This window comes from Schistocerca gregaria, chromosome 2 (genome assembly GCF_023897955.1).
Source record: "Schistocerca gregaria isolate iqSchGreg1 chromosome 2, iqSchGreg1.2, whole genome shotgun sequence".
Classification (NCBI taxonomy): Eukaryota; Metazoa; Arthropoda; class Insecta; order Orthoptera; family Acrididae; genus Schistocerca; species Schistocerca gregaria.
In genome coordinates, this window is record NC_064921.1 from 76,126,096 (window position 1) to 76,154,055 (window position 27,960).

A 27,960-nucleotide genomic window follows, 5' to 3' on the forward strand; every position below is an offset into this window, starting at 1 on the left:
CGAACCCATCGTTCTATCATTCCTAGACCGGCAAGGGAACTTGGTGTTCCAACAGGACAATGCACGTCCGCATGTATCCCGTGCCACCCAACGTGCTCTAGAAGGTGTAAGTCAACTACCCTGGCCAGCAAGATCTCCGGATCTGTCCTCCATTGAGCATGTTTGGGACTGGATGAAGCGTCGTCTCGCGCGGTCTGCACGTCCAGCACGAACGCTGGTCCAACTGAGGCGCCAGGTGGAAATGGCATGGCAAGCCGTTCCACAGGACTACATCCAGCATCTCTACGATCGTCTCCATGGGAGAATAGCAGCCTGCATTGCTGCGAAAGGTGGATATACACTGTACTAGTGCCGACATTGTGCATGCTCTGTTGCCTGTGTCTATGTGCCTATGGTTCTGTCAGTGTGATCATGTGATGTATCTGACCCTAGGAATGTGTCAATAAAGTTTCCCCTTCCTGGGACAATGAATTCACGGTTTTCTTATTTCAATTTCCAGGAGTGTATTATGTATGAGGAGAGCGCATTGTGCCAAAATAGTCAGAAAAGTATTTTCTACAATAACTGTCGTCTGGTAGTGGCATTTTATTCTTCTTCAAACCTTGTTTGACAGCTTTAACTCAGAACAAGTTTTCTACATGCATGTAATAAATAAATGGCATGTGCATTGTCAAACTGTGATAGATAACATCAGTTACAGTACCAGCAGGAAGAAGAACCGATGTGATCCTACTGCGGACTGGGAAGTGACCATAGCTGGCGTCTCAAAGACGCAGCTGCTACATCCTGGAATACGTAATGCGTCTGATTCGCATTTCTGTAACTAGGTTTAGGGGCGGGAGCGTAGTTACTAATAATACTCAGGACTGCCTGCCAACTAAGCACCATTAATCAGTAACTCTCATAGTTGTTTTTATATTTCTTTCGTAACTGTACTCAAAACCAAGAAACTCATTCACGGACGTTTTCGTGCCTCGCCGATAGTCGAGCACACCAAACAAGTACAAATAAAAAAAGAATGTGTGTGTGTGTGTGTGTGTGTGAGAGAGAGAGAGAGAGAGAGAGAGAGAGAGAGAGAGAGAGAGAGAGAGAAATAAAAACGAATCAGAAGAAGCCGACAGTAGTGTTCAGGATGTGCATAAGGAAAAAAGTCTGGCCTACCAGAAACTTCAAAAAGTCCAGCTTCCGGCGGTGCTGTGCTGCAACATTTTATTAAGTCACTTGAAAATTCTGTGAAGCAGAATGCACGTAAAGCGGGGTAAGCCGATAAAACGTACAACGGAATCTGAAGACAGCAAAGTGCGCAGTGTATATTCCAAGATAGCTGCGCTCTATGAACGAAGACGACAAGGACCGAAGCATGAAGTACTGCGATTGGTTTGAAGGCATGCTTCACGAGAATGAGCGGTTTCCGGGAATGGTTATCCGGTCTGACGAGGTGCAATTCAAACTGAACGGTACTGTAAACTTCCACAGCTGCGTTTACTGGGCTCCTAAAAATCCTCACGTTCAAGTAGACAAATCTGTTAACGTGCCGATTATACCCACCATCCGAGAGGTGGCAAGATGGTGTTCCACCTCACTACCACAGAGTTGTCAGAGCCTAGATGAAAATCTACCTGGACGATGGATGGGTCGAAGAGGAGCTGTTGAGTACCCACTGCTGTCTCCAGACCTCACACCTCTTGACTTCTGTCTGTGGGGGGGGGGTGGGGGGGAGGACATTCAAAGGTTAGGTTAGGTTGGGTTGGGTTGGGCTGAGCTGGATTATGTTGGGTTGGCTTAGGTTGAGTTGGGTTATGTTATGTTAGTTTGGGTTGGGTTGGGTTGGGTTAGGTTAGGTTAGGTTAGGTTAGGTTTGGTTAGAAATGAAGTTTACCAACAGAAGTCCAGTTACATTGAACGAGTTGCGAGAAACCATCGAGGCGTCTTGTGCGGCTATCATACCGACAACACTGACAGCCGCAGTTTGGTCAACAGTTCAGTGGCATCGATGTTGTGTGGCTGCTAATGTGGGTCACTTTGAACACACAAAATAACCTTCCCCCGTGCGAGAAGTGAACAGTATGTCATTTTTATAATTAATATTGACTATCAAAGACTGTCTACATTTTTTGGACCCCTCTGTATTCTCTCTGCAGCGGAGAGTGCGCTTATTTGAAATGCCCTTGCAAATTAATCCTCTGCGCCGAACCGCGACTCGAATATATTACCCTTCGCAAGCAAGTGTTCCGTCAACTGAGCTATCCAAGCAAGACTCCCAACCCGCCCCCACATATCTGGAATATAGGAGGTGAGGTACTGGCAGCTACAGGGGCGTTAATCTCGCTCAGATAGCTAGAGCACTTGCCAGCGAAAGGCAATGTTCGCAGGTTCCAATGCTGGTCCGCCACTAAACTACCAGAAAGTTTCAGCATCCACATGTGCCACTGAATGTACTTGTAAAATTATATCACTGCGCGACACACAATTCCAAAGGCATAACGTCATAAACATCGAGATCGGCAAAAAAAAAAAAAAAAAAAAAACTGGATGACTTTAAATGGTAGTAAGTAACCGCGGATGTGGTGTTACTGGCGGTCTGAGAAAGGCTTAATGCGTCATTTTGGCAATTTTTGCGCTCGCAGTAGACGCTAAAGAAACAACAAACCACACCATCGAACAGTAATCCTGCTGTTTTGATGGCGTTTCACGAGGAGATTCAAATCTTCAGCTTCGAAGACGGCTATACTGGTCTTCTTAAGATGCGAAAGCTACACTCGCTCGTACGCGAGCTAGATAGAGAAGGGGCGGGTGATGAAATGGTGCGGGGAGGGGAGACGACAGAGAAAACGAGAGTTACAGCAGGGAGACGCCCTTCCTAGGCCGTTTATTCCGGTAATATGCATAAAATACACGGCGTATTACGGGCCATTAGAACAGCTGTCTGGGAGGGAACGGCGCGGTATTTAGAGGAGGCGGTGACACCTGCTAAGTGGCTGTATTGTGGTTTATAGCCTCCGGGCGGCGTGCCAGCCGGATGCAGCTCTCAATTTGTGGCGCGCGCCGCGCCGGCGCGGCGTGTACTTGTGTGTGTGTGTGTGTGTGTGTGTGTGTGTGTAGACCTCCCGCGAGGGACCATTCGTCCGCCTGCTGCCAAGACCCGCTGTCACCGATCGCAGTAGTTGGAACACATGGCTACGGCGGAGTCCATCCGTCTCCGTTATCAGTTCGGTCGCTGCCTCCTCGTTGTTGCGGGGACTTCAAGCCGGCAGTGGAGTGGTAGTGATTGGCTGCGGAACATTCGGCAAGGGGTGCCGTCGCAGTACTAGTATATGGAACGATTGTGCTATATCACTAGCTGAGCATCTGGCGTTACCCTGGCTACGTATTTACTCTCTACCTTCCCTTTCTCTCTGCCCATATCCTCCTTCCCCCCACCCCCTCTCTGTCCACCCCTCCACACCCCTCTCTCTGTCCATCTGCTACTGCCATACTCTCCATCTCCTCCTATACCTCTCCTGTGTATCTGCTCTTCACCCCTTTTCTGTCCACCTGTCCCTCCTCTCTCTGTCCGTCTGCCGCTTCCCCTTCGGTCCATCTCCTCCTCAGCCCCATCTAATACCAGCTGATCTCCCCCCTTCTCTTTTAGTCCGTTTTTCCTCTACCTCTGCCCTCTCCACACTACCACCCTAACCCCAACAGGACGCTGGTGGTTCTTACCATACACAGAATTTTTTTTCCAGGTCATAACTGCATATGTACTGAATTTGATTGAAATCGTTCCAAGGATTAGGATGAGCTTTCTACACGTGGCTTTGCTTGCATACCCAATTATCAAATATGTTTCACGTACATTTAACATACACTACTGGCCATTAAAACTGCTAAACCACGAAGATTTCGTGCTACAGATGCGAAATTTAACCGACAGGAAGAAGATACTGTGATATGCAAAACATTAGCTTTTCAGAGTATTTACACAAGGTTGGCGCCGGTGGCGACACCCGCAACGTGCTGACTTGAGGAAAGTTTCCAACCGATTTCTCATACACAAACAGCAGTTGACCGGCGTTGCCTGGTGAAACGTTGTTGTGATGCCTCGTGAAAGGAGGAGAAATGCGTACCATCACGTTTCCGACTTTCATAAAGGTCGTATTGTAGCCAATGGCGATTGCGGTTTATCGTATCGCGACATTGCTGTTCGCGTTGGTCGAGATCCAATGACTGTTAGCAGAATATGGAATCGGTGGGTTCAGGATGGTAATACGGAACGCCGTGCTGGATTCCAACGGCCTCGTATCACTAGCAGCCGAGATGGCAGGCATCTTATCCACTTGGCTGTAACGGACCGTGCAGCCACGTCTCGATCCCTGAGTCAACAGATGGGGACGTTTGCAAGACAATAACTATCTGCACGAACAGGTCGACGACGTTTGCAGCAGCAGGGACTATCAGCTCGGAGACCATGGCTGCGATTACCTTTAATGTTGCATCACAGACAGGAGCGCCTGCGATGGTGTACTCAGCGACGAATCGGGGTGCACGAATGGAAAAACCTCATTTTTTCGGATGAATCCAGGTTCTGTTTACATCATGATGGTCGCATCCGTGTTTGGCGACATCGCGGTGAACGCACATTAGAAGCCTATATTCGTAATCGCCATACTGGCGTATCACCCGGGGTGATGGTATGGGGAGCCCTTGGTTACACGTCTCGGTCACCTCTTGTTCGCATTGATGGCACTTTGAACAGTGGACGTTACATTTCAGATGTGTTATGACCCGTGGCTCGACTCTTCATTCGATCCCTGCCAAACCCTACATTCCAGCACGATAATGCACGAGCGCATGTTGCATGTCGTGTACGGGCCTTTTTGGATACTGAAAATGTTGGACTGCTGCCCTGGCGTGCACATTCTCCAGATCTCTCACCAACTGAAAACGTCTGGTCCATGGTGGCCGAGCAACTGGCTCGTCACAATACGCCAGTCACTACTCTTGATGGACTGTGGTATCGTGTTGAATTTCCATGGCAGCTGTACCTGTACACGCCATCCAAGCTCTGTTTGACTCAATGACCAGGCGTATCAAGGCCGTTATTACCTTCAGAGGTGGTTGTCCTGGGTACTGATCTCTCAGGATTTATGCACCCAAATTGCGTGAAAATGTAATCACAAGTCATTTCTAGTATAACATATTTGTCCAATGAATACCCGTTTATCATCTGCGTTTCTTCTTGGTGTAGCAATTTTAATGGCCAGTAGTATATTTCAGATGTATTTGTACACATTTCTAGTGAATTTCGACCTCCTGTTTCGTTTTCACGGATGTCAGCGTTTATGACGGCGTATCTCCTCAACTATGTGTCATACAATTTTGCAAGTACATCCGTTAGTATACGTGGCTAGTGTGTGCAAACTGTTTTATCAATAAAGTCATTAGCAAAGAAGTAATAAATTAAAACGTCATGTATGATGCGGTAGTATTTCGCGCACCTCAGTATTTGACTTCATATCTCCTGAACTATGTGTTGTACAATGATATTCGTGTAATTTTACAGCTACATCCAATGGTCCGTGTGGATACTGTCTGCAAAATATGTCGGGAATAATTTAGTAGTGAAAAAGTAATAAATTAAAACGTCATGGTTCTTACGGCAGTTTTACTGCATGAACAGCTGAATTATGGGGGTTGTCAGTAAGAAAAAGTTTCGGGAAGGTTTGAAATTTTGTGTGAAAGTGCTCTCGTTATCAAACACTGGATGAATAAAGTACGAATATTTGCACGTCGTGAGCTACACTGCTTTTTCACAACCACTCCATCCCTACCTCTGTAGTAGGTAGGTGGTTTTTACTCTCACAGCTATTCTTTGCAGATTGTAAGTGATACTTGTACCAAGTCTGTTTGAAGTCGGTCCACTGGTTTAGGAGGAGATGTGGAACATACATACATAGACACATATACAGGATGGTCAGAGGCAGTCTGAGTAGCTTGTGTGTTGCAGGACAGGTTGTGTTGAGAATTTATTTATTGAGAAGAAACAAATTCGATGCGTTGCGCCATTGACTTAATTAGCGTTGGAGGTAGCCAATCAGGTCGCTGCGCACTCAAATTGAAGCGGCTCGCCAGATACAATTAGCGTCAGCGCAGATGATAGCGCACGAGACTGCTCAGCCTTTAGCTGGGGTTCGGTCCTTAGATCCTACTAAACGTGGCTTATCGTGGTTACTTGGCTATTTACTGAAAATAGCACCCAGATAAATAAATAGTTAAATAACAGGGATTAGGAAAACCAAAATCGAACGGACCGTACGATAATTTCTACCCTGCTTTATCCTCTAATGTCTTGACCCAGTTCTCAAATTCTTTCGATTCCGAAGCGTTTAATATACCAGACTTTTCCCGCGGCGTCCTAAGTTAGAACAATGGACTATCTTAGGCAGGTTTAGTGCTCTGTTGATAGAGTTCGGTTAGTTTAAAAATAGATTAACAAATGAAACTTGTATATTAAATTCACAACCAATTTATTGATCTGCTTTATCATTAATGTAAACAATCCAACATATCAGTTTGTTGTACACTACAAAATTTCAGAAATTTTGGAATCAAAATGGATGTAACTGCTGTAGTCTCCCTTTACGACCTTAATTTTCGCACGATATTTTCTCTTGAAAGCAGCGACCGCAGAAAACCAAGATTTGCACAAATCAGTTGTTACAAATAGAATTGATGTTTGTTGAATGTGCTCACAATTTTCTGGTCAGAAGGTGATGATTACTATGCAGCTTCCAGATGGCTGGAAACCCGAGAGTTTTATCAGTAGTTTGTCCCGGGAAAGTCTATATCCATACAGAAGTAATGTTTGTTGACCTTTACCTACGATTGTTACTAGTTTGCAAAAATCATGTAGTTCACCCGATGAACTTCAGAACGGATCGCGAAGTTGTTTCTGTGTCCATTTCTGTTGCAGGAGGTATCTAATGTTGGAATACTTCCGTGACACCACAGCAGCACAGTCGATAAACATTTGAAAAATTCAACGTATATAATATCTATTGTAAATCCATAAACATTTTTTAAAGATCTCACTCATATTTGCCTACTGTAGCCTCGGAGTATAAAATCTTGTAGGAGAATACTACAAAAAACTGAATGTAAAGCATAATTGTTATTTATGTAGTTAGAAATGAAAGTATAAGTTACAGTTTAATGTAAATGGGAAACAAAAAAAAGCCATCATTGACTGTATCTTTCAACTGCTCGGCAACAATACTGTCGCAGTATTTCCTATGTTATGATTAGCACAAAGAAATCACTCAAACTGCTGTTCTGCCTTTCAACCAGAAATTAAAAGTACTAAAGTGTAATATAAAAATGCGGATTTTATAATTGATTAAAAATTATGATCGTGATGTGGTGAAGAAAAGCAGAGATCGGTTTGGATTTGGTATTGTAATGCTCTTGTTGGTGTTGACATTGGAGCTGCTGGAGGTCGATTTCTGTGGCTACGCTGCCAGTTCCAGGTTCTAAACTTTGGTGGAATGTGATAAGGGAAAAGAAAAAACGGATGTGGGGTGGGGTTCCCCAGAAGGGGAGGAGAAAGCGAAATGAAACACACGGCTTGACGTTACTTCGTTGTTTAGAAAATCGAGTCAAGTTTATAAAGAACTCAGTAGTATGTACCTGCTTATCACAAAAACTTTCCACACCCTCTCATGCAGTGTTTGGTTGCAAGTCCATTGTCACACGTGAACGTAGGTGCACAAAACGAATAACACTGAACCACTTAAGCACAAAACAACGGCACGCACAGAAACACGAGGCGTCTCCAGTGCGCGAATGTTCACCAACCGTGTACCAGTCTGGGGACCTGCCAAGAGAGAAGGAAGGGGGGGTGGGAGAGGGAGAGGGGAGAGCAGATGCCATGGACAGGGGAGAGGAGGAGGGGAAGAGGCGTGTAGGAAAGGGATGGGGGAAAAGGAAAGAGAAGGGAGGGAGGGTGCCTAAAGGAGAGGACACAGGAAATGGGGGCGGGGAGGATCAAAGTTGATAGGAGGGGTAGATGCAGGGGAGGAGGACATCATCAGGGAGGGGGAGCTGGCGGAAGCCACCTTTGGAGAGGGTAAGGAGGGTGGAGAGATGGAGACCGGGTGGGACGTGGGAATCCAGGCGCGGCAGTTGGCGGGGGTGAGAGAGGATGGGCGAGACAAGTGGGTGAGGAGGGTCGAGTTTGCGGGAGGTGTACAGGATCCGTATCCTTTCAAGGAAAAGGAGGAGGTGGGGGAACGGAATGAGATTGTACTGGATCCGCATGGGGGAGGGGAGACGGATAAGATAGGCGAGGCAGAGAGCATGGCGTTCAAGGATTTGAAGGGATTTGTAAAAGGTAGGGGGGGGGGAGCGGAGATCCAGGACGGATGGGCATAACAAAGGATAGGGTGGATGAGGTACTTATAGGTGTGGAGGATGGTGGAGGGGTCCAGACCCCATGTACGGCTCGAAAGGAGCTTGAGGAGACAGAGTCAGGAGTGTGCCTTGGCTTGGATTGTCCAGAGGTGGGGGTCCAGGAGAGGCGACGGTCGAAGGTGACGCCAAGGTACTTGAGGGTGGGGTGAGGGCGATAGGACGGCCATAGACTATGAGATATAAATCAAGGAGGCGGAAGGAACGGGTGGTTTTGCCTACAATGATCGCCTGGCTTTTGGAGTGATTGACCTTGAGCAACCACTGGTTGCACCAAGCGGTGAAACGGTCAAGATGGGATTGGAGAAGGTGTTGGGAACTCTGCAGGGTGGGGGCAAGGGCAAGGAAGGCGGTGTCATCAGAAAACTGGAGAAGGTGGACGGGGGGTGACGGCGGCGGCATGTCCGCCGTATACAAAAGGTACAGAAGGGGGGAGAGGACGGAGCCTTGGGGCACACTGGCGGAGGGAAAAAAGGTGTAGGAATCCGAGTTATGGATGGTGACGTAAGAAGGACGGTGGGAGAGAAAGGAGCCGATCAGACGTAGTTAATGGGAAGGTCGAAGGTTTGGAGCTTGAAGAGGAGACCGGAATGCCATACATAGTCATAAGCTCGTTTGAGGTCCATGGAGAGGAAGATAGCGGAGCGACGGGAATTAAGCTGGTCGGAAAGGAGATGAGTGAGGTGAAGGAGAAGGTCGTCGGAAGAGAAGGGTGGCCGAAAGCCACACTGGGTAACGGGAATGGGGCGGTGCTGGCGGAGATGCTGGTGGATGCATCGGGTGAGGATAGATTCCAGGACCTTGCTGAAGACCGAGGTAACGCTGATGGGATGGTAGGAGGAGACGGCGGACGGCGGTTTGCCAGGTTTAAGGAACATCAGGATAAGGGAGATTTTCCACAGGTCAGGGTAATAATCGGTGGACAGGACTACATTGTATAGCCTGGCCAAGGTGGAGAGGAAAGAGACAGGACCTTCACAAAGGTGACGGTAGGTGACACGATCGTGACCAAGAACGGTGGTGCGTTTTGTGCGGAGTGTAAGGGAGGCACAGAGTATCTTCAGTTATATAAACCAATTTTGTCAAAAGTAAATGTGAGAATATTTATGTAATAGGCTAATTTTCTGGTAATTAGCATGACTTCTTCACTTGATACCGTTGTAAAGTAAAATAGATGACCAAATCACGGGTTTTGAATTTCGCTACACAAGTTTAACGAAGTTTATTCATAATTTTATATGACTGTGGCTCCACACCAAAGTAAAAGCATTGTTCTGTTGAAAAATGGCACCACACTACTGACACATAAGAAGTGATATATGAGGACGCATGTTGCCCGGCCACATGCTGTTGTGCAGTCAATTACTAACAGTCGTAACCTGAAGGCGTATCCGATGGCTTCCCACACCGACACGCCAGGAGTAACACCGCTGTGCCGCTCCAAAACAGTGGAAGAATGGACTCTCTCGCCAGTTCGCCTGTGTGGGTTGCGATGTGATTGGTGCATGATATGGCGGTCAGCGGTGGTCAGATGTGGTCGACCGGAACCTTGACCACGATTACGTCCGCCATAGCGTTACCATGCAGTTCAACATCAGGCACTCCGAATCTCCAATTCTGGATAATGCACTATTCGGCCAGCCAGCCACATGGAGACTAACTATGAGGAACCTTTCAAAATCTGCCAGGTGTTACTAACACTGTCTCACACGAGAGGTCACGGCATCTCCATGTCCTTTGCAATGAACACAACTGATGCTGCTCAAGCTCATTATACACTGAGGAACCAAAGAAACTGGTACACCTGCCTAATATCCTGTAGGGCTCCCGCGAGCACGCAGAACTGCCTCAACACGACGTGGCATGGACTCGACTAATGTCCGAATTAATTCTGGAGGGAATTGACGTCATGAATCGTGCAGTGTTGTCCATAAATCCGTAAGAGTTCGAGGAGGTGGAGATCTCTTCTGAACAGCGCTTTGCAATGCATACCAGATATTCTCAATAATGTTCATGTCTGGGGAGTCTGGTGGCCAGCGAATGTTTTTAAACTTAGAAAAGTGTTTTTGGAGCCACTCTGTAGTATCTCTGGACGTGTGAGGTGTCACATTGTCCTGCTCGAATTGCCCAAGGCAGTCGGAATGCACAATGGACATGAATGGATACAGGTGCTCAGACAGGATGCTAACGTACGTGGATAATATATCTAGACATATCAGGGGTCTCATATCACTCCAACTGCACACCCTCCACACCATTCCAGAGCCTCCACCAGCTTCAACAGTCCCCTGCTGACATATATGGTCCATCGATTCATGAGGTTCTCTCCATACCCATAAACGTCCATCCACTCAATACGATTTGAAACGAGACTCGTCCGACCCGAAAATATGTTTCCAGTCATCAACAGTCTAATGTTGGTGTTGGCGGACGGAGACGAGGTGTAAAGCTTTGTGTAGCACAGCCATCAAGGGTACACGAATGGGCCTTCGGCTCCGAAAGCCCATATCGATGATGTTTCGTTGAATGGCCCAGCATTGAAATCCTCGGCAATTTGCGGAAGGGTTGCAGTGCTGTCATTCTGAACGTTCGTCTTCGGTCTTCGGTCGTCGTTGGCACCGTTCTTGCAGGATCTTCTTCCGGCCGCAAGTGATGTCGAAGATTTGATGTTTTACGGGATTACTGATACTCACGGTACACCCGTGAAATCATCGTACTGGAAAATCTACCTCGGTGATGCTGTGTTCCATGGCTCGTGCGCGGACTATAACACTACGTCCAGACTCACTTAAATCTTAATAATCTGCCATAGTAGCAGCAGTAACCGACCTAACGACTGGCCCAGACGCTTGTTGTCTTATATAGATGTTGCGACCGCAGCGCCGTATTGTGCCTTTTTACATATCTCTGTGTTTGAATACACACGCATCTAGCAGTTTCTTTGGCGCTTCAGTGATTCGGGAACATGTTCTCAGGTGTCCGTTCTACATGTCACAGAGAACTGCAACATTTGCATACTCTTATGTAAAGTGATGTTGGGGGAGGGGGGGGGGGGGGAAGAAAGAAAAGGAAAGGGAAGGGGCATCGAGACTTGACACAATTAGACAGCGATGAGTGAAAATGTGTGCCAGATAGGGACTCGAACCCGGGATCTCCTACTTACTAGGCACTTGGCGTTAACCACTTTACCAGCTGTACATAGTGTGCAATACACGTACACAGAATATCTCAGCACGCCTCTCGGTTTCCCGATACTTCCACCTAGCGCCACCTATCTGCAGTCGCGGTCCACGTCCTCCATCCTCGCTGCTCAGAGATTGCAGCCGGAGGTCGGACGGATTTCTGCATGCGCACTGAAGAGGTGGATTCGTTGCCCATCGAGGCGAGTCACCTATATGAAAGCGTGGTGTCTCTTCTTTCGGACATACTTAGGTTATAGGTTTTACATAGGGGTCAGAATTATAGGAGTGGGACATTGCAATCTTGGTCTTTTGCAATCTTGGGTGAGATTGTCGTTGTTAAGTTAGGCACTTAAGATTTTGCCATGATTTGGCTCGGGTCTGCTGGTTTTAACGCGGTAATAAATTCCAGTGTAACGACACCAGAGTTTCATTGGTGACGACGCAATCTTAGGGCCAGTACGAGAAATTTTCTTATTGCTTACCAATCTCGCCACACACTGTAGTGTCTTGCGGAGTATTGATTTAGGGGTAAATGATGATTAAATGAGGAAGAGCTGGTAATATGTATTGGGGAAATGGGCATCAGCGAGCAGCCCGTGTGATTACCGCGTTCCGTTGTGGAAGCCTCTTTGCCTGGGAGGGAACGGCCCACCAGAGGGCACTGGCGCCTAACGACAGCTCTCAATTACCGCCGTGCAGCAGACAGAGATGGCGCCTGCAGCAGGTAGCCTGGCTGTCCAGGGACCTATTCCGGCCTGCTCATCTAGTTTCAGGGCAACCGCGAGCCAACCACGCCTGGAGGACGTTAGGAGTACAATACGTAACACAGTCGAGGAACCGAGAGAGGATTCTGCTGTGTCTTCCAGAAGATACGGAACAAGGAGCTGCCTACAACTCAGGCGCACTGTAGTTGCAGTTAGCCTCGCCAGAGGGCGCCACGGGCAAGGGCTATTTTGTTCATTTGCCTTATGTCACAAAGTAGTTCCCAAGTGGATATCCATCCTGCAAACCCATCGGCTGCCCCCGTAGGAGGTTCGAGTCCTCCCTCGGACTTGGGTGTCTGTTCTCCTTAGATTAAGTAGTGTCTAAGCATAGGGACTGATGACCTCAGCAGTTTGGTCCCATAGGAACTTATCACAAATTTACAATTTTTGCAAATCCATACGTACTTCGATGTACAGTTCCACTCAGACCGTTACAGCACAATTTCAACAGTACCTCAGGAAAGCATGAGGATCGTGTCTACTGTCGCCAGCAAGAACTAAACTGGACATTATACAATGGTCGCAGTTATTGTACACTGGATTGATGATTGCGGCAGATTTAAGGACGGACTAGCGCAAGTGAGCTCTGAAATGTTGGCATGAACCATCTTCATACTAGAATTAAGTATTTGTAAGGTTTCTGTAGATATATTATTGTATACTGTTGCCAATTGGTGTTGCCATTATTTGCAGTAAGTGTTGCCTAATCTTATTCAGCCCTGTGACGGGGATGTGTAGCTGCTTTGACACTAAGAGCACTTGGTGACTATAACAGATTCAGTATCATGCGATGTATTTAAAATGTAAAAATGCTCATGCATTTATTTTATCTGCCAAGATCAGGATCTGCAGGCATCCTCTTAATTTCAAGTTTTTCGCGCCACTCAGGAAACACTGTTTCAGTAACGATGAAGATATAATAACAATATTGATCATGAAACTAGTCATAATTATATATAATTATTACAGTGATACTAGTCTTACTAGGTGTACTTCTCAGTAACACCGTTTCCATCTGCAAACATTATAGAGTGAAGTCCCCACCGCGTTTTCTTATCTGTATGTTATAACTAATCTCAGGAACTACTGTAAGGATTCTGGTACGACTTTCACTAGTAGACTGAATCGTGAGGAAGGTTTGTATATAGTCTTCCAGCACAAAAAAGGCTAATACGCTTCTGTTTTAAACTATCCTAAGTGAAAAGTAGAGTAGGAGCTGCATTATTCTACCTTCTTCGGCACCTTTAAAAACTTTCCCAAAAAAAAAATTTCGTGCCAACGCATTCGTGCTCTTTTTAACATGAGACACATCTCACTCCCATAAGCTCCCCTAACTGTAACTCGCTCATACCCACTAGTACATCACTGAAAGTAGCTCATACCAATCCACTTCCGCTTGCTCATTCTAACTCACTCATTCAGCCCATCTCATTGTCTTTACCTCTTCGTGTCTCTCTGTCACTGTCTCCTGCCTCACACAACCAAAGTCTGTTTCGATCTGCCCTACTACTACTGTCTCCTCTCACTTTCATTTTCTCCCTCTTGCTCTCGCTTACTGCTACTATCTCATTCATTCCTTGCCACTGCTGCTGTCTCTTCTCAGAGTCACTATCTCTCTCTTTCTCGTTGTCATTATCATAGGCTCTGTCTCTTATTACCACTGGCTATCAATCAATTACCACTTCATCTTACTCCTTCTCTTTATTTCTCACTCACTGGCACTGCCTACTTTGCTCTCTTCTCTCACTGTTCTGTCTCTGTCAACTATATTCCATTGGGACTCTCTCTCTCTCTCTCTCTCTCTCTCTCTCTCTCTCTCTCTCTCTCTCTCTTCTCTCGCACAGCCATTATCCCTTTCCTTCTTTTTATACCACACCAGCTGTCTATTATCTACTAGTATTTATCACTTTTCCATCTCTTCCCCGCATATTCCTCTTTTTTTCTGCTCCGATAGAAACATTTTTCCACTGGTTCCTTTCTTTTCCCTGTTACAGCAGGGCAAATCACGCGTATGAAAACAACGTCATGGTTCAGTAAAATTTTGATAGTTTACTTATGTGAGCCGCCGCGGTGGCCGTGCGGTTCTGGCGCTGCAGTCCGGAACCGCGGGGCTGCTACAGTCGCTGGTTCGAATCCTGCCTCGGGCATGGGTGTGTGTGATGTCCTTAGGTTAGTTAGGTTTAAGTAGTTCTAAGTTCTAGTGGACGTATGACCTAAGATGTTGAGTCCCATAGTGCTAAGAGCAGCCATTTGAACCATTTTTTGAACTTACGTGAAACTGAAATAACGCAAAACTAATTTTACACCTCAGAAAGGATTTTACGCACAAAAATTTCGCATGTGCTTCAGTACTACAAATTGGAGCTCCCAGAACATTACTGATGATATGATCATAACGGAAACACGTTACAGCGTATTTCTCCGTGCTGCGTCGCTTTACAAACTACATTTTCGCCTCACACCAGATACTCCTCGCGTATTTTACATGTACAGGTAGGGTAACTTTAAACCTCCGTATCTTTGAAACGAATGAAAATATCAAGACAATTTTCAAGGTTATTCGAGATCGGGATCTTAGGAATGTATCACAAAAATTACAGTTATTTGCTGTGCATATCTGCCTTGAAATCCACGACTCGGTTTTGGTATCCAAAAACCACGTTTCTCGGGTTTTCTAAGGAACCCCACATGAACTAATGTAGTGCTTCTTTAAGATCGTTACTGCGCGCCATTGACATGATATAATGCTAAAAGAACCAACCGGTTTATCTAAACTGAAGGACGTGTTTGATTCTGCACTATAAGATGGTTATGCAAATGGTTCCTATCCAAAGAACTACCCAAAACACTTGACCCTACCTTCTGTCACCAAAATAACTCTAGGTATGAGCCCCGGAAAAATCCCGTTTTCATGCGCAGTGTTTTGGGACATATTAGGTAGCGCATGCTGTCGCGCACGTACGTATTATTTATAGTAATGGCGTGAGTGCATTTTATGTATTGTTATGTGTTCTATAATGAATTGATGTTTCGAGTGACAACTCGTGGCAATGAAGGGAGTTATGAGCTGTTCAGCTAGCGGCGAGGCGGTATCAGGCGGGAAAAACAGTCGCAACTCCAGAGAACAGCGCAGCTTGACCAGGTTCTGTACATATTACAAATTAGCTGAGAAACCCGACGTGCCACGGGTATGTATTAGTTCAAGTCTTCTACTAGTCCATCTCGTCATTCCTCCTCTCTCTGAACATCTCCTCCTGTACCGACTCTCTATCTCCTCCTCTCTACATCCATCTCCTCCTTAGCCTTCTCTAACAATCGCCTCTCTCTTTTTGCAACTCTCAACCCTCCTCTCTCTACCCTTGCCTCCTATCTGTGTCCATCACCTGTCTGTCCATCTGCACCATCCCCCTCTCTCCATCCACCTAATAAACCTCCAATCTTTGTCCATCTCCTCCCACCTCTCCCTCTGTCCATCCCCTCCTCTTCCTTCTCCCCCTTTTCCACCCATCTCCTTCTTCCCCTCTCTCTATCTCCTCCTTCGCCCTCCCTGTTCACTTCCTCTCCTTTCTGTTCTGTGTCCATCTCCTCCTCTACCCTGTCTCTGCTCATCTTCTGTCTTTCCATTTCCCCCTCGCCTATTTGTGTCTATCTCCTCCTCCTCCACCTCCTCCTCCTATATCTGCCTACCTTATCCTTCCTGCTCCCTTTCTGACCGTCTCATCATTCTCCCTTCTCTCTCCATATTATCACACCCACCCTACCCTTACAGTATTTATTTCCAGTATTAGTACCAAATTTGACTGAAATCGTTTCAAGGATTTAGCATGAGTTTTTTACCTGTGGCTTTGTTCAAATACCAAAATCAAGACCTCTGACGAATTCCAAAACATACCTAAATGACGCCAAATTGTCCACAATATCCAGAACATTCAACATCATTCAATAGCGTTGTGGAATGTTTCACAATGATCTGGGATGTTCCTGAACATTCTGGAATCTTCCCGAATGTTCCAGGCTATTCCCAAACAATCCCAAAGATCCCAGATCATTGTAGAACATTCTGGAACGTTATGAAAAGCCCTCGAATGTTGTGGAATGTTATCGAATTCTCTCGAATGTTCTGGAATGTTGCAGAAAGTTCTAGAGGGCGAAACATCCCAGCCCTTTTATCTTCAAAAACACGCTCTGTAGGTAAGAACGGGAACCTTCTTCACGGATAGGAGATACAGGGCTAACACATTGTATAACTGCCTTGATCGTAACGGGAATCGTTTCTGACTTTTACCGGCATGCACAGTGTACACTTCTATAATACAATATATTGATTAAATTCCCCCGCCACGTTTTTATGTGGAAACTAATCTCAGGTCCTACTTTACGGATTTTGATACGGTTTCAGTAATCGAGGGAGTGATGGAGGTTTGTGCACATCACTATATAGGCTTACTGGTACCATAAAAAAGTCGTTTTGCCATAGATGACGAGTGGTATCTGTGCAATGCCAGAGCGGGTCAAAATTTCCTTTTTAATTGAATCACAGCATTCAACCACATGAATTTTCCTCCATTTACAACAACAACACGTATCGAGAATGCATGCTTTTATCTTTATAATGAATATGTTGTGGCAGTTGGGACTCTATCCCGGGTTTCATGCTCGTCGCGAGCAGCTGCCTTATGTGAGAGCGCCTCCAGGGTGACCTAAACTTTAAGTCTTTGATGTTTCCACCTGTGGTTGCCGAACTGTACAGACAGAGGTTCTACGATAGGTATGTGGCAGTAAACAACTTGGTGAGTGGAGTCATTGCAGGAGCGCGGCCGAATACCAAAGCCCTTTTATTACTAAGAGCGCGTCATTTCCTAATCTAATTCCCTCACCATTACCTTATCAGACTCAACTAGATTTAGTTATGCTTCTTTTACCCATTGTAGATGTTCGTCACACAACTTCTTTTCGAGAAACTGTCCATTCTGGCCATGCTATGATAGCACCTGAACAAGCTGGATTCAGACCTTATAGAAGCTGCTGTGAACAAGTGCTCTCCTTGACAACTCACATAGAATCTGGATACCAAAAGAAACTTAAAACTGGAGTAGTGTTCATTGAACTGTCAGCAGCTTATGACACGGTGTGGCGCGAGGGCCTATTATTGAAGTTTTTGAGACCAATACTTTGCAAAACTCGAGGAAATCTCTTAAGTAACATGTTTAAAATACATCAAGAAGAAGAGAAAAGCAGATGGCATGTACTCAGTGACGGATTACCTCAGAGCTCTGTTCTTGCTCTAGTATTATTCAACCTCCTCACAGCTCACCTGCCGAAAATTTCAATATGCAGATGACCTGGCAATTTCATATCAGAGTGAAGACCTTTCTGAATGTGAAGAACACCTAACGAACACCCTTACTAAACTTTATGAGTATTTTGAGTCATGGCGACTGAGACCAAATGTTTCTAAAATCCAGGTAAGCCTGTTCCACCTCTCTAATCGCCTTTCATCAGCAAAGATCAGTCCACAGTTCGGCCCTCTTGGCACAGTCAGATACAACGAAAGCCCAGAATACCTGGTAGTCACTCTGGACAGAACTTTAACATACAAAAAACAGCTTTCCAACTTGGCCAAGAAGATGCAAACTTGAGTGAACCTTGTGAGAAAGCTGGCAGGCGGTACATGGGGAGCAACCGCATCAGTTCTCCGAGGAGCATCCCTTGCACTCCTATACTCTGCGGCAAAATACTGTGCACCAGTTTGGCTCCGAAGCCCCCACGTAGTGAAAGTAGACGTTCAACTGAACTCAGTTATGAGAGTAATTAGTGGTACAGTCCGGTCTACTTTCAAACATTTGTTCACCAGACCTCCGTCGAAAGGCTGCTCTTTACAACCTCTGCCAGCAAGTTTCTGAAAACAACTCGATCCCTCTTCATGACGATTTGCTATCACTGCCCAGGAAACGCCTCAAATCTAGAAGACCAGCATATGAAATGAGAGTCCAAATGCTATCCACAGGATTCGACCAGGACGCAAAGTAGAAACGTGAGTGGCAAGCTACAAGAACCCGAAACCACGAACTTGTAGACACTCCTACAGTTCCAGTTCCAGGCTTCCACCAACCAAGGGATGTGTGGGTGCAGTTAAACAGATATCGGACTGAAGAGGGTAGGTGCAAATACAACAAGCACAAGTGGGGCTTTTCAAGTGACAGCATGTGTGGCTGTGGTGACACCCAAACAATGAGCCACATTGTAAATGGATGTCCAATCAGACGCTTCCCTGGTGGCATTGAGCAGCCCCATCAAGCATCCCACGAGGCACTCCGCTGGATCGAGTCCATCAACATCCGAGTGTTTTATGAGTCGTTTTAAAACTTGTGTACTGTGTATAATTTCACATGTTCATTTTCATACGTATCTCTTTGTTTTGCTAAATGTGTATTACTGTAATTGATGCATACGATAACAATAATAATGTGCAGGTTTGTGAGTGAAACGTGTGTACGGCGGTGTTGCAGGCATCTACTACACGACGGCCATCATCGGGCCAGCGCTGGGCTACGTGTTGGGAGGACAGCTGCTCAAGATCTACACCGACGTCCTCACCGTCAACCCGGCAGAGTGAGTACCTCTTCTTTACATGCTTCTGCTGTCACATCCTCGGTTTTACGGAACAGAAAGCATGGCTCGATGTTTACGGAATAGTAAGCACCGCTCCATGGTCGCGTTATAAGAAGTTTTCAAATTGAAAGATACAAAACGTCGTGATACCCAAATCGGTTTAAATTTGCCTTGCAATAACGTAGCATGACATCTAGCTGCGCGAATCTAGCGTCATCGCCTCTCCCTAAAATATTCATAGCTGTGCCCACAGCAGGTGAGGTGACCCTCACCGTCTTTCTCGACGTCCGGGGTCGACACTTTCGGAATTCCTCGAGCACAGAAAACCCATTGACAGTTACGTGTACTGTGAGGCATTCGGTAGCTTGTAGCTTACGCAAGTCCATCAAGGGCGAAAGCCTTGGCTGCCCACGGAGAGAGTGATAGTGCTCCACGATAAGGCGCGACAACATGTCTCCAAGGTCACCCACAGTATGACGGCTGAATTGGGAGCTGGTCGTAGGTTGTGTTCCAAAAATGAACAGCTGTAACGTCCCCTTAGAAAAATTACTAAATTACTTTGTTGATAAACAGCTGAGCAATACTGAACGTACTCAGACATTACTCTCTTTACTTATTCTGATCAACACTAAACTGACACACAATATTTTTTAGCGCAACGCAGTCTGACTTTCAATAATCCCTACAAGAGAATGGCCCTGACTAGATTATCCTATTCGTTTCACAAATCACTTACCTCACAAAAATCTTTGTTACTCGAACTACTGCAATACAGCGAGCGCCACTACTGCCAGCTAAATAAAAGATTCAAACTACTGAAGGCACCAACTAATGATAGGCATAGTTAGCAAATGAAAGATTTTGATAGAGAACAAACAATGTATTTACCTTAATAGTGTTCAAAAGTCATTATATATATACACTCCTGGAAGTTGAAATAAGAACACCGTGAATTCATTGTCCCAGGAAGGGGAAACTTTATTGACACATTCCTGGGGTCAGATACATCACATGATCACACTGACAGAACCACAGGCACATAGACACAGGCAACAGAGTATGCACAATGTCGGCACTAGTACAGTGTATATCCACCTTTCGCAGCAATGCAGGCTGCTATTCTCCCATGGAGACGATCGTAGAGATGCTGGATGTAGTCCTGTGGAACGGCTTGCCATGCCATTTCCACCTGGCGCCTCAGTTGGACCAGCGTTCGTGCTGGACGTGCAGACCGCGTGAGACGACGCTTCATCCAGTCCCAAACATGCTCAATGGGGGACAGATCCGGAGATCTTGCTGGCCAGGGTAGTTGACATAAACCTTCTAGAGCACGTTGGGTGGCACGGGATACATACGGACGTGCATTGTCCTGTACGAACAGCAAGTTGCCTTGCCGGTCTAGGAATGGTAGAACGATGGGTTCGATGACGGATTGGATGTACCGTGCACTATTCAGTGTCCCCTCAACGATCACCAGAGGTGTATGGCCAGTGTAGGAGATCGCTCCCCACACCATGAATGTCGGGTGTTGGCCCTGTGTGCCTCGGTCGTATGCAGTCCTGATTGTGGCGCTCACCTGCAAGGTGCCAAACACGCATACGACCATCATTGGCACCAAGCCAGAAGCGACTCTCATCGCTAAAGACGACATGTCTCCATTCGTCCCTCCATTCACGCCTGTCGCGACACCACTGGAGGCGGGCTGCACGATGTTGGGGCGTGAGCGGAAGACGGCCTAATGGTGTGCGGGACCGTAGCCCAGCTTCATGGAGACGGTTGCGAATGGTCCTCGCTGATAACCAGGAGCAACAGTGTCCCTAATTTGCTGGGAAGTGGCGGTGCGGTCCCCTACGGCACTGCGTAGGATCCTACGGTCTTGGCGTGCATCCGTGCGTCGCTGTGGTCCGGTCCCAGGTCGACGGGCACGTGCACCTTCCGCCGACCACTGGCGACAACATCAATGTACTGTGGAGACCTCACGCCCCACGTGTTGAGCAATTCGGCGGTACGTCCACCCGGCGTCCCGCATGCCCACTATACGCCCTCGCTCAAAGTCCGTCAACTGCACATACGGTTCACGTCCACGCTGTCGCGGCATGCTACCAGTGTTAAAGACTGCGATGGAGCTCCGTATGCCACGGCAAACTGGCTGACACTGACGGCGGCGGTGCACAAATGCTGCGCAGCTAGCGCCATTCGACGGCCAACACCGCGGTTCCTGGTGTGCCCGCTGTGCCGTGCGTGTGATCATTGCTTGTACAGCCCTCTCGCAGTGTCCGGAGCAAGTATGGTGGGTCTGACACACCGGTGTCAATGTGTTCTTTTATCCATTTCCAGGAGTATATATATATATCAGTTCATGACATCCAGTCTTACAAATGTACTGTCTCTGATGGACACATGTCCAGATCATCCGCTCTCAAAAATCCGCCATCTCACTTCTCCACATCTACCACTACTGGCGGCTCACCTCCAACTGCGCAACGCTACGCGCTGTTAACAGCCAACTCACTACGCGCTGTTAACAGCCAACTGCCCAACACTACAATTGCGACGATAGCAACAATGCTAACCAGCCACTGACTGCACACACAACAGCCAGTGATTTTCATATAGAGCGCTACGCGGCGTTACCAATAAAAAAACCTAAACAGCCTACTCTCACAGCATAGAGACAGAAGTGTTGGCACTTTCTGCAGGACCTGACCATCATTTTGCAGGAGAATGTTCAAGCACGTACAGTGCAAGCTGTTACTGATTTGTTTGACTGGTGGGGCTGCTAAGTGCTATACCACCTGCTGCACTCCCCTGACGTAAGCTCTCATGAGTTCAACTCTATTTCTAAACTGAAGGAAACACTTCACGGCATTCTCTTCAGAACTGCTGCAAATTCGTCGGGCAATAGGCCGCGCCGCTCGAACTGTCAAGACAACTGGCACTGCTAAGAGTATCCTACGACTTCCACATCGCTGGCAACGGGCTATACACAATGCTGGTGACTACTTTGAAGATCAGTAAAACTTTGAAACATGTATCTATTTTGTACGAGCTTTAAATAAATAGTTCACACTGTTAAAGTTCCAACCTCCGTAGACTGAATAATATCGTTGATAGGCTACAACTCTGTCTCACTCCCTTCCCAACCACTGTTTCTCTTTCATGTCCCTCGACCCTTATAACTGCCATCTGGTTTCTTCACAAATTGTAAATAGCCTTTCGCTCCCTGTATTTGACCCCTGCCATCTTCAGAATTTGATAGAGAGTATTTGGCTGAAAAGGACGAAATCCTACAATACTTCATCCTGTTCTCACGAGTTCGGAATGAAAAATGAAAAACAAAAGAAGTTCCTTGGTGCTTGCTTCAAATGGACAGGGCCATTTTGATCTCTCTTTTCGAGCACAAAAGTGAAGACATTTTCGTCAAGCGAATTATGGAAATGGTAGTGCTGCTTTGAATGAAAAATGTTGTGCCGCACGGGATTAGCCGAACTGTCTGAGGCGCTTAATGTCATGGACTGTGCCGCTGGTCCCGGCGGAGGTTCGAGCCCCTCCCTCACGCATGGGTGTGTGTTTTTGTCCATAGGATAATTTAGGTTAAGTAGTGTGTAAGCTTAGGGACTGATAACCTTAGCAGTTAAGTGCCGTAAGATTTCACACACATTTTTTAAAAAATGTTGTTTTCTGCTATTTCCACCAGATCTGCATCTTTACTTTCCAAGTAAGTCTAAATCTCCTTTGCCTTTGCGAGTCGTAAGTTAATCCGAGGCATTGAGTTTCAAATCCATAAATTTAGTGTCTTCGTATCAGAAAGCCGACGTTTTTAGATTTCTTATCATTGCTATGTCAACAGAGAATTTTTTTTTTTTTTTTTTTTTTTTTTTTTTTTTTTTTTTTTTTTTTTTTTTAGGCATCAGTCATGCGACTGAGCACTTGCACCCCACATCCCCAAATATTTGTTGGATGTATTCCAAACCCTACCCTCCCATACAGTTTTTACCTTCTACAAGCTCCTCTAGTACCATGGAAGCTAGTTTCTGAAGTCGTAACACATCGTCCTGTCGCTTCGTCTTGTCAGCGTTTTCCGTATGTTCCTTTCTTTGGCGATTCTGCAGAAAACCTCTTTATTCCTTATCTTATCAGTCCACTAATTTTCAACATTCTTGTCTACCAACACATCTCAAACGTTCCGATTCACTTTTGTTATGGTTTTATCAAAGTCCATCATTTGTTAACATACAATATTGTGGTCCAAACATTTATTCTCGGCAATTTCTACCTCTGAATGAAGCCGCTGTTTGAAACCAGTAGACTTATCTTGGCCGCGATTCCCCTCCTTGCATGTGCTAGCCTGCTCTTTTTGCCCTCCTTCCTTTATTCGTCGTGTTCTTTTGTTTCACGGTCCCCAATTTTTGTTGTTAAATTTCTCATTTATCTCGTTTATGCTGCTTCCCATTACTTTCATCTTTCTCATTAGACTGATCTTGCCTTTCAACAAATCCTGTGATTCTTCTTCACATTCACTGAGGACAGCAATCTCATCAGCGAATCTTACCAATGATATCCTCTCACCTTGAACTGCAATCCCACTCTGGGACCTTTCTTTCATTTCTGTCAATTCTTATATGAATTCTTATATGAAACGTGTTTTGCTCCTCTGTCTGCCCAATATTTCTTCATTCTTTCAGATATTTTCTTTTTTTCTTCATCTGAGACCACTCTTCCGGTACTCCTTTTATTGATTTTCATTTGTAGTCTGGTTTGCGGATCTTGCACTATTCTGGTTTTCTCTGTCTTGTATTTTAGGTCATTGGAGTTGTTTTATGTCTTCCTTAATTTCTGTGATTCATTTAATGTCGCTCTTGCTATTCCACAATTTTTGGATTATTTTTTTACTAATTCTGTTTTCTGGAGTTCTCATCAGATGTCCAAAGAATGAGATGCGTTTCTTCCTGATCGTGCTCATGACTGGTTCTTTTTTCTTATATATTGCTTCATTTGATGCTATTCTCCAATGTCCATTTATTTTATAGTGTTTATTTATACCTGTCCTAATTATTCTTCTTTCTATTTTTAGTAGTCTGTCAATTTCTGCTGTATTAGTTGTTTTGCAGATATTTTTAGCTGCATACATTATTTCTGGTAGTGTACCTGTTTTATAGTGTTTTAATTTTGCATCTATAGAGTGGCTTTTTTTGTTGTATGCAGCTTTGGTAATGTAATTTGCGTAGTTCAGTTTTTTTATTCTATTCTTCCATGATGGCTTCTCATTTAGATTGCATGTTATTATTTCGCCTAAATATTTAAATTTATCAACAATTTTGATTTCCTGTTCTCCTATTTAATTTTGTTTGCAAGTGGTGGATCAGTTAGCATGATCTCCGTTTTTTCAAATGGTATTGTAAGGCCTACTTCCTCTGCTATTTCTTGTAGTGTTTTCGCTTGTTGCCTGGCTTCTTGAACGGTGTTGGCTAGGAGAGCAAGATCAACAGCGAATTTCCTGTTCTCCTATTTAATTTTGTTTGCAAGTGGTGGATCAGTTAGCATAATCTCCGTTTTTTCAAATGGTATTGTAAGGCCTACTTCCTCTGCTATTTCTTGTAGTATTTTCGCTTGTTGCCTGGCTTCTTGAACGGTGTTGGCTAGGAGAGCAAGATCAACAGCGAATCCCAAGCAGTTTAAGTTAATATCATCTTTTGCACTTCCAATTTTTATCATCTTTGTACCATTCTCTCATTATGTACTCCAGTGCACAGTTGAACAGTAATGGTGATAGGCAGTCACCTTGTCTTAAGCCTGTTTTTATGAGGAATGGTTCCGAAATTTCTCCTCTAAACTTCTCTGTTGATTTGGTGTTGGTTAGAGTGAGTTGTATTATTTTAATTAGTTTTGGATGGAGTCCTAGATTTCTTAAAATTTCTAATACTGAAGGTCTGTGGAGACAGTCATATGCCTTCTTAAAATCTACAAATGTTATTACCAGAGGTTCGTTCCGTTTCTTGTAGTATGCCATAATCAATTTTAAACTAATTATCTGCTCTGTACAGCTTCTCCATGGTCTGAAACCTCCCTCATATTCCCCTACCTCCTGTTCTAATTGTTCCTTCATTCTTTCATATAGGATCTTGGGTAGAATTTTGTATGTGCAATCTAGGAGAGAGATTCCTTTGTAGTTGTCTGGGTTGCTCTTATCTCCCTTTTTGTGTAGTGGGTGAATGATAGCTGTGGTCCAATGTTCAGAGAATCTTTCTGTCACCCAAATTTTTGTTAGAGCCATGTGTAAGGAGGTCTTGACTGCGTCACTTGCATATTTCCACATTTCAACAAAAATCTGATCTTCTCCACATGCCTTATAATTTTTTTGTTCTTTAAGAATTTTTTCTACTTCTTGGAAAGTTGGAGGGTCTAGTTTGTTACGTTTGGTTTTTATTGGGGTATTTATGTTGTTTTGTAAGGGTTCTTTGGGTTCCTCGCAATTCAGAAGTTTGTTAAATGCTTTTGCCATGATTTTTGCATTTTCCTTGTTACTGTGTGTCATTCTTCCATCTTCATCTTTCAGTATTAGTGTAGGGACCTCATATTGTTGTAGTTGTTTCCCAAAGATTTTATAGTAGTTCCTGGAGTTGGTTTTATGATAGTTATCTTCTATAGAGTTTATAATATCTTTATGGAATCCTCTCTTGATTCTTCTAATATTTTGTGTAAATTTTTTCTTTTATTTTTTAGGTTAATGGCATTATCTTCAGTTTTGTGTGTTTGAAACTTTGACCATGCTTGGTGTCTATCTTCATGGAATTTGTCACATTCTGATGTCCACCATGCATGTTTCCTTCGGGGGTTCAAGGGAGCTAGATTCTCTGCTTCTTTTTTAAGATTAGGCACTAGTTGTTCTAGATCATCGTTAAATTTGATGGTTTGTGTTATTTGTTGTTATTTATTATTTTTAATTAGCTGATGTGGGTAAAACCTCATTTTTATTTTATTAGTTTTTCCGGTCCTCTTATTTAACGGAGTGAATTTGATTTTAATTTTTACTATATAATGGTCTGAGCCTGTGTCTGCTCCTCTCAGTACTTTCCCATTGTGGATCTCCTTATGAAAATTTTTGTCCATACAGACTTGGTCTAGCTGCCACTCCCCCTTCCTCCAGTCTGGATGTTCCATGTTTTAAGTTTACTTGGCTTCCTCTTAAAGTATGTTTATTTAGATATAAGGTTGTGTTCTCGGCAGAGTTCTACAAGTCTTTGACCGCTTTTGCTTGTAAATTTATGTGGACTCCGTTTTCCAATTATATCTTTATATTTCCTTTCGTTTCCCAACTGAGCATTGAAATCTCCCCATAAGATTTTTACATTCTTTTTATTTACTCTGTTCACAGTTTGTTCTAGAAGGCCCCAAAATTTATCTACCTCTTCCTTTGTTTTTGTTAGACAATTTTTTTCATTTGTTGGGGCATGAGCATTTATTATTGTATAGGTTTTATTCATTGTTTTAAAGCTTAGAGTTGCAATTCTTGGTGATACTGCTTGGAAATCCGTTACTGAGTCTATTATTTTTATGTTTACTAAAAACCGTGTTCCAAACTGGGGACATTGTTTCATTGCCCTCGGTCCTGGTTTCCCATTATAAATTCTGTATCCTTGTGATTCGAATGGTTCCTCTGTGGTGTTTCTCATTTCTTGGATCCCTGTTATTAAAATTTTTTGTTCATTTTGTTCATATGTGAGCTCCTTGAGTTTTCCAGTCTGAAGTAGTGAGTTTATGTTGTGTGTTGCTATATAATTTATTTGCTCATGTTTAATCTTCTTTTTGTGTTTTAATGTGCTTTTTGATGGTTTCAAACGCTCCGATTCGTTCCTGTCTTCTAGTTGACTACCCACCGAAACCGATGTAGCCTTTTCCTGCCTTTTTGAGCAGGACGGTGGAATTTTTTTTCCTAAAAGACCTTCCCATTTTTGACTTTCGAAGTTTGTCAACCTTAGTTGGAGCAAGCTCCGATTTACAGCTGCAGTTGTTAACCGCAGAGCGTGTGTTTTATTTCACTTCTATCCCTTCTACCGTATTTGATCGGAATTCTGAAGTTAATCTCTGGTTGTAGTACTGGAACCCCCTTCATCTTCCATATTGACTCCCATTATTTCCTCAGTCATGTAATCAGACAAGTCCCCAGCAGTCAATTGGTCACCAGTTACCCTGGAGATCTCAGAAATTTCGAAGTAATGTTATCTATCCCTTCTACCATGTTTGATCGGAAGTCTTCTGAAATTCTATTAATCTCTGGTTATACTGGAACCCCGACCATCTTCCGTATTGACTCTCATTTTTTTCCTCAGCCATGTAATCAGACAATTCCTCACCAGACTCTTGGTCACCAGTTACCCTGAGGATTTCAGTAATTTCGAATTAATTTTATCTGTCCCTTCTAGCGTATTTGATCGGAAGTCTTCCGAAGTTCTATTAATCTCCGGTTTTAATACTGGAAGCCCCACCATCTTCTATACGTACTCCCATTTTTTCCTCAGTCATGTAATCCTCACCAACATAAAGGCCTTCGATGTACTCTATCAAAAAAAAAAAAAAAAAAAAAAAAAAATGGCTCTGAGCAGTATGGGACTTAACTTCTGAGGGCATCAGTCCCCTAGAACTTAGAACTACTTAAACCTATCTAACCTAAGGACGTCACACACACGCATACCCGAGGCAGGAATCGAACCTGCGACCGTAGCGGTCGCGCGGTTCCAGACTATAGCACCTGGATCCGCTCGGCCACCCCGGCCGGCTACTCTATCCACCTGTCCACTCTCTCCTCTGCGCTTAACAGTGTAATTGTCATTGCACACTTAACATAACAACCACCCATTGCTTTCAACTTCTTAACATAATCGCCCTTGCTAGTAACTATACAGATGGTTATTTTGATTTTTATATACTCTAATGATAATACTATCAAATGGAGACTG

General features: G+C 44.7%; 1 protein-coding gene across 4 annotated transcripts in view; it reads left to right on the forward strand.

Moving 5' to 3' along the window:
- LOC126336348 (solute carrier organic anion transporter family member 4A1) overlaps window positions 1-27,960 on the forward strand; it is an 840,769-nt gene that overhangs the window by 643,904 nt on the left and 168,905 nt on the right. For all 4 annotated transcript variants that reach the window (XM_049999925.1, XM_049999926.1, XM_049999927.1 and 1 more), the window contains one exon: window positions 18,901-19,003. In XM_049999925.1, the coding sequence (XP_049855882.1) occupies window positions 18,901-19,003 (103 nt within the window). The remainder of the gene's footprint in view (window positions 1-18,900; window positions 19,004-27,960) is intronic.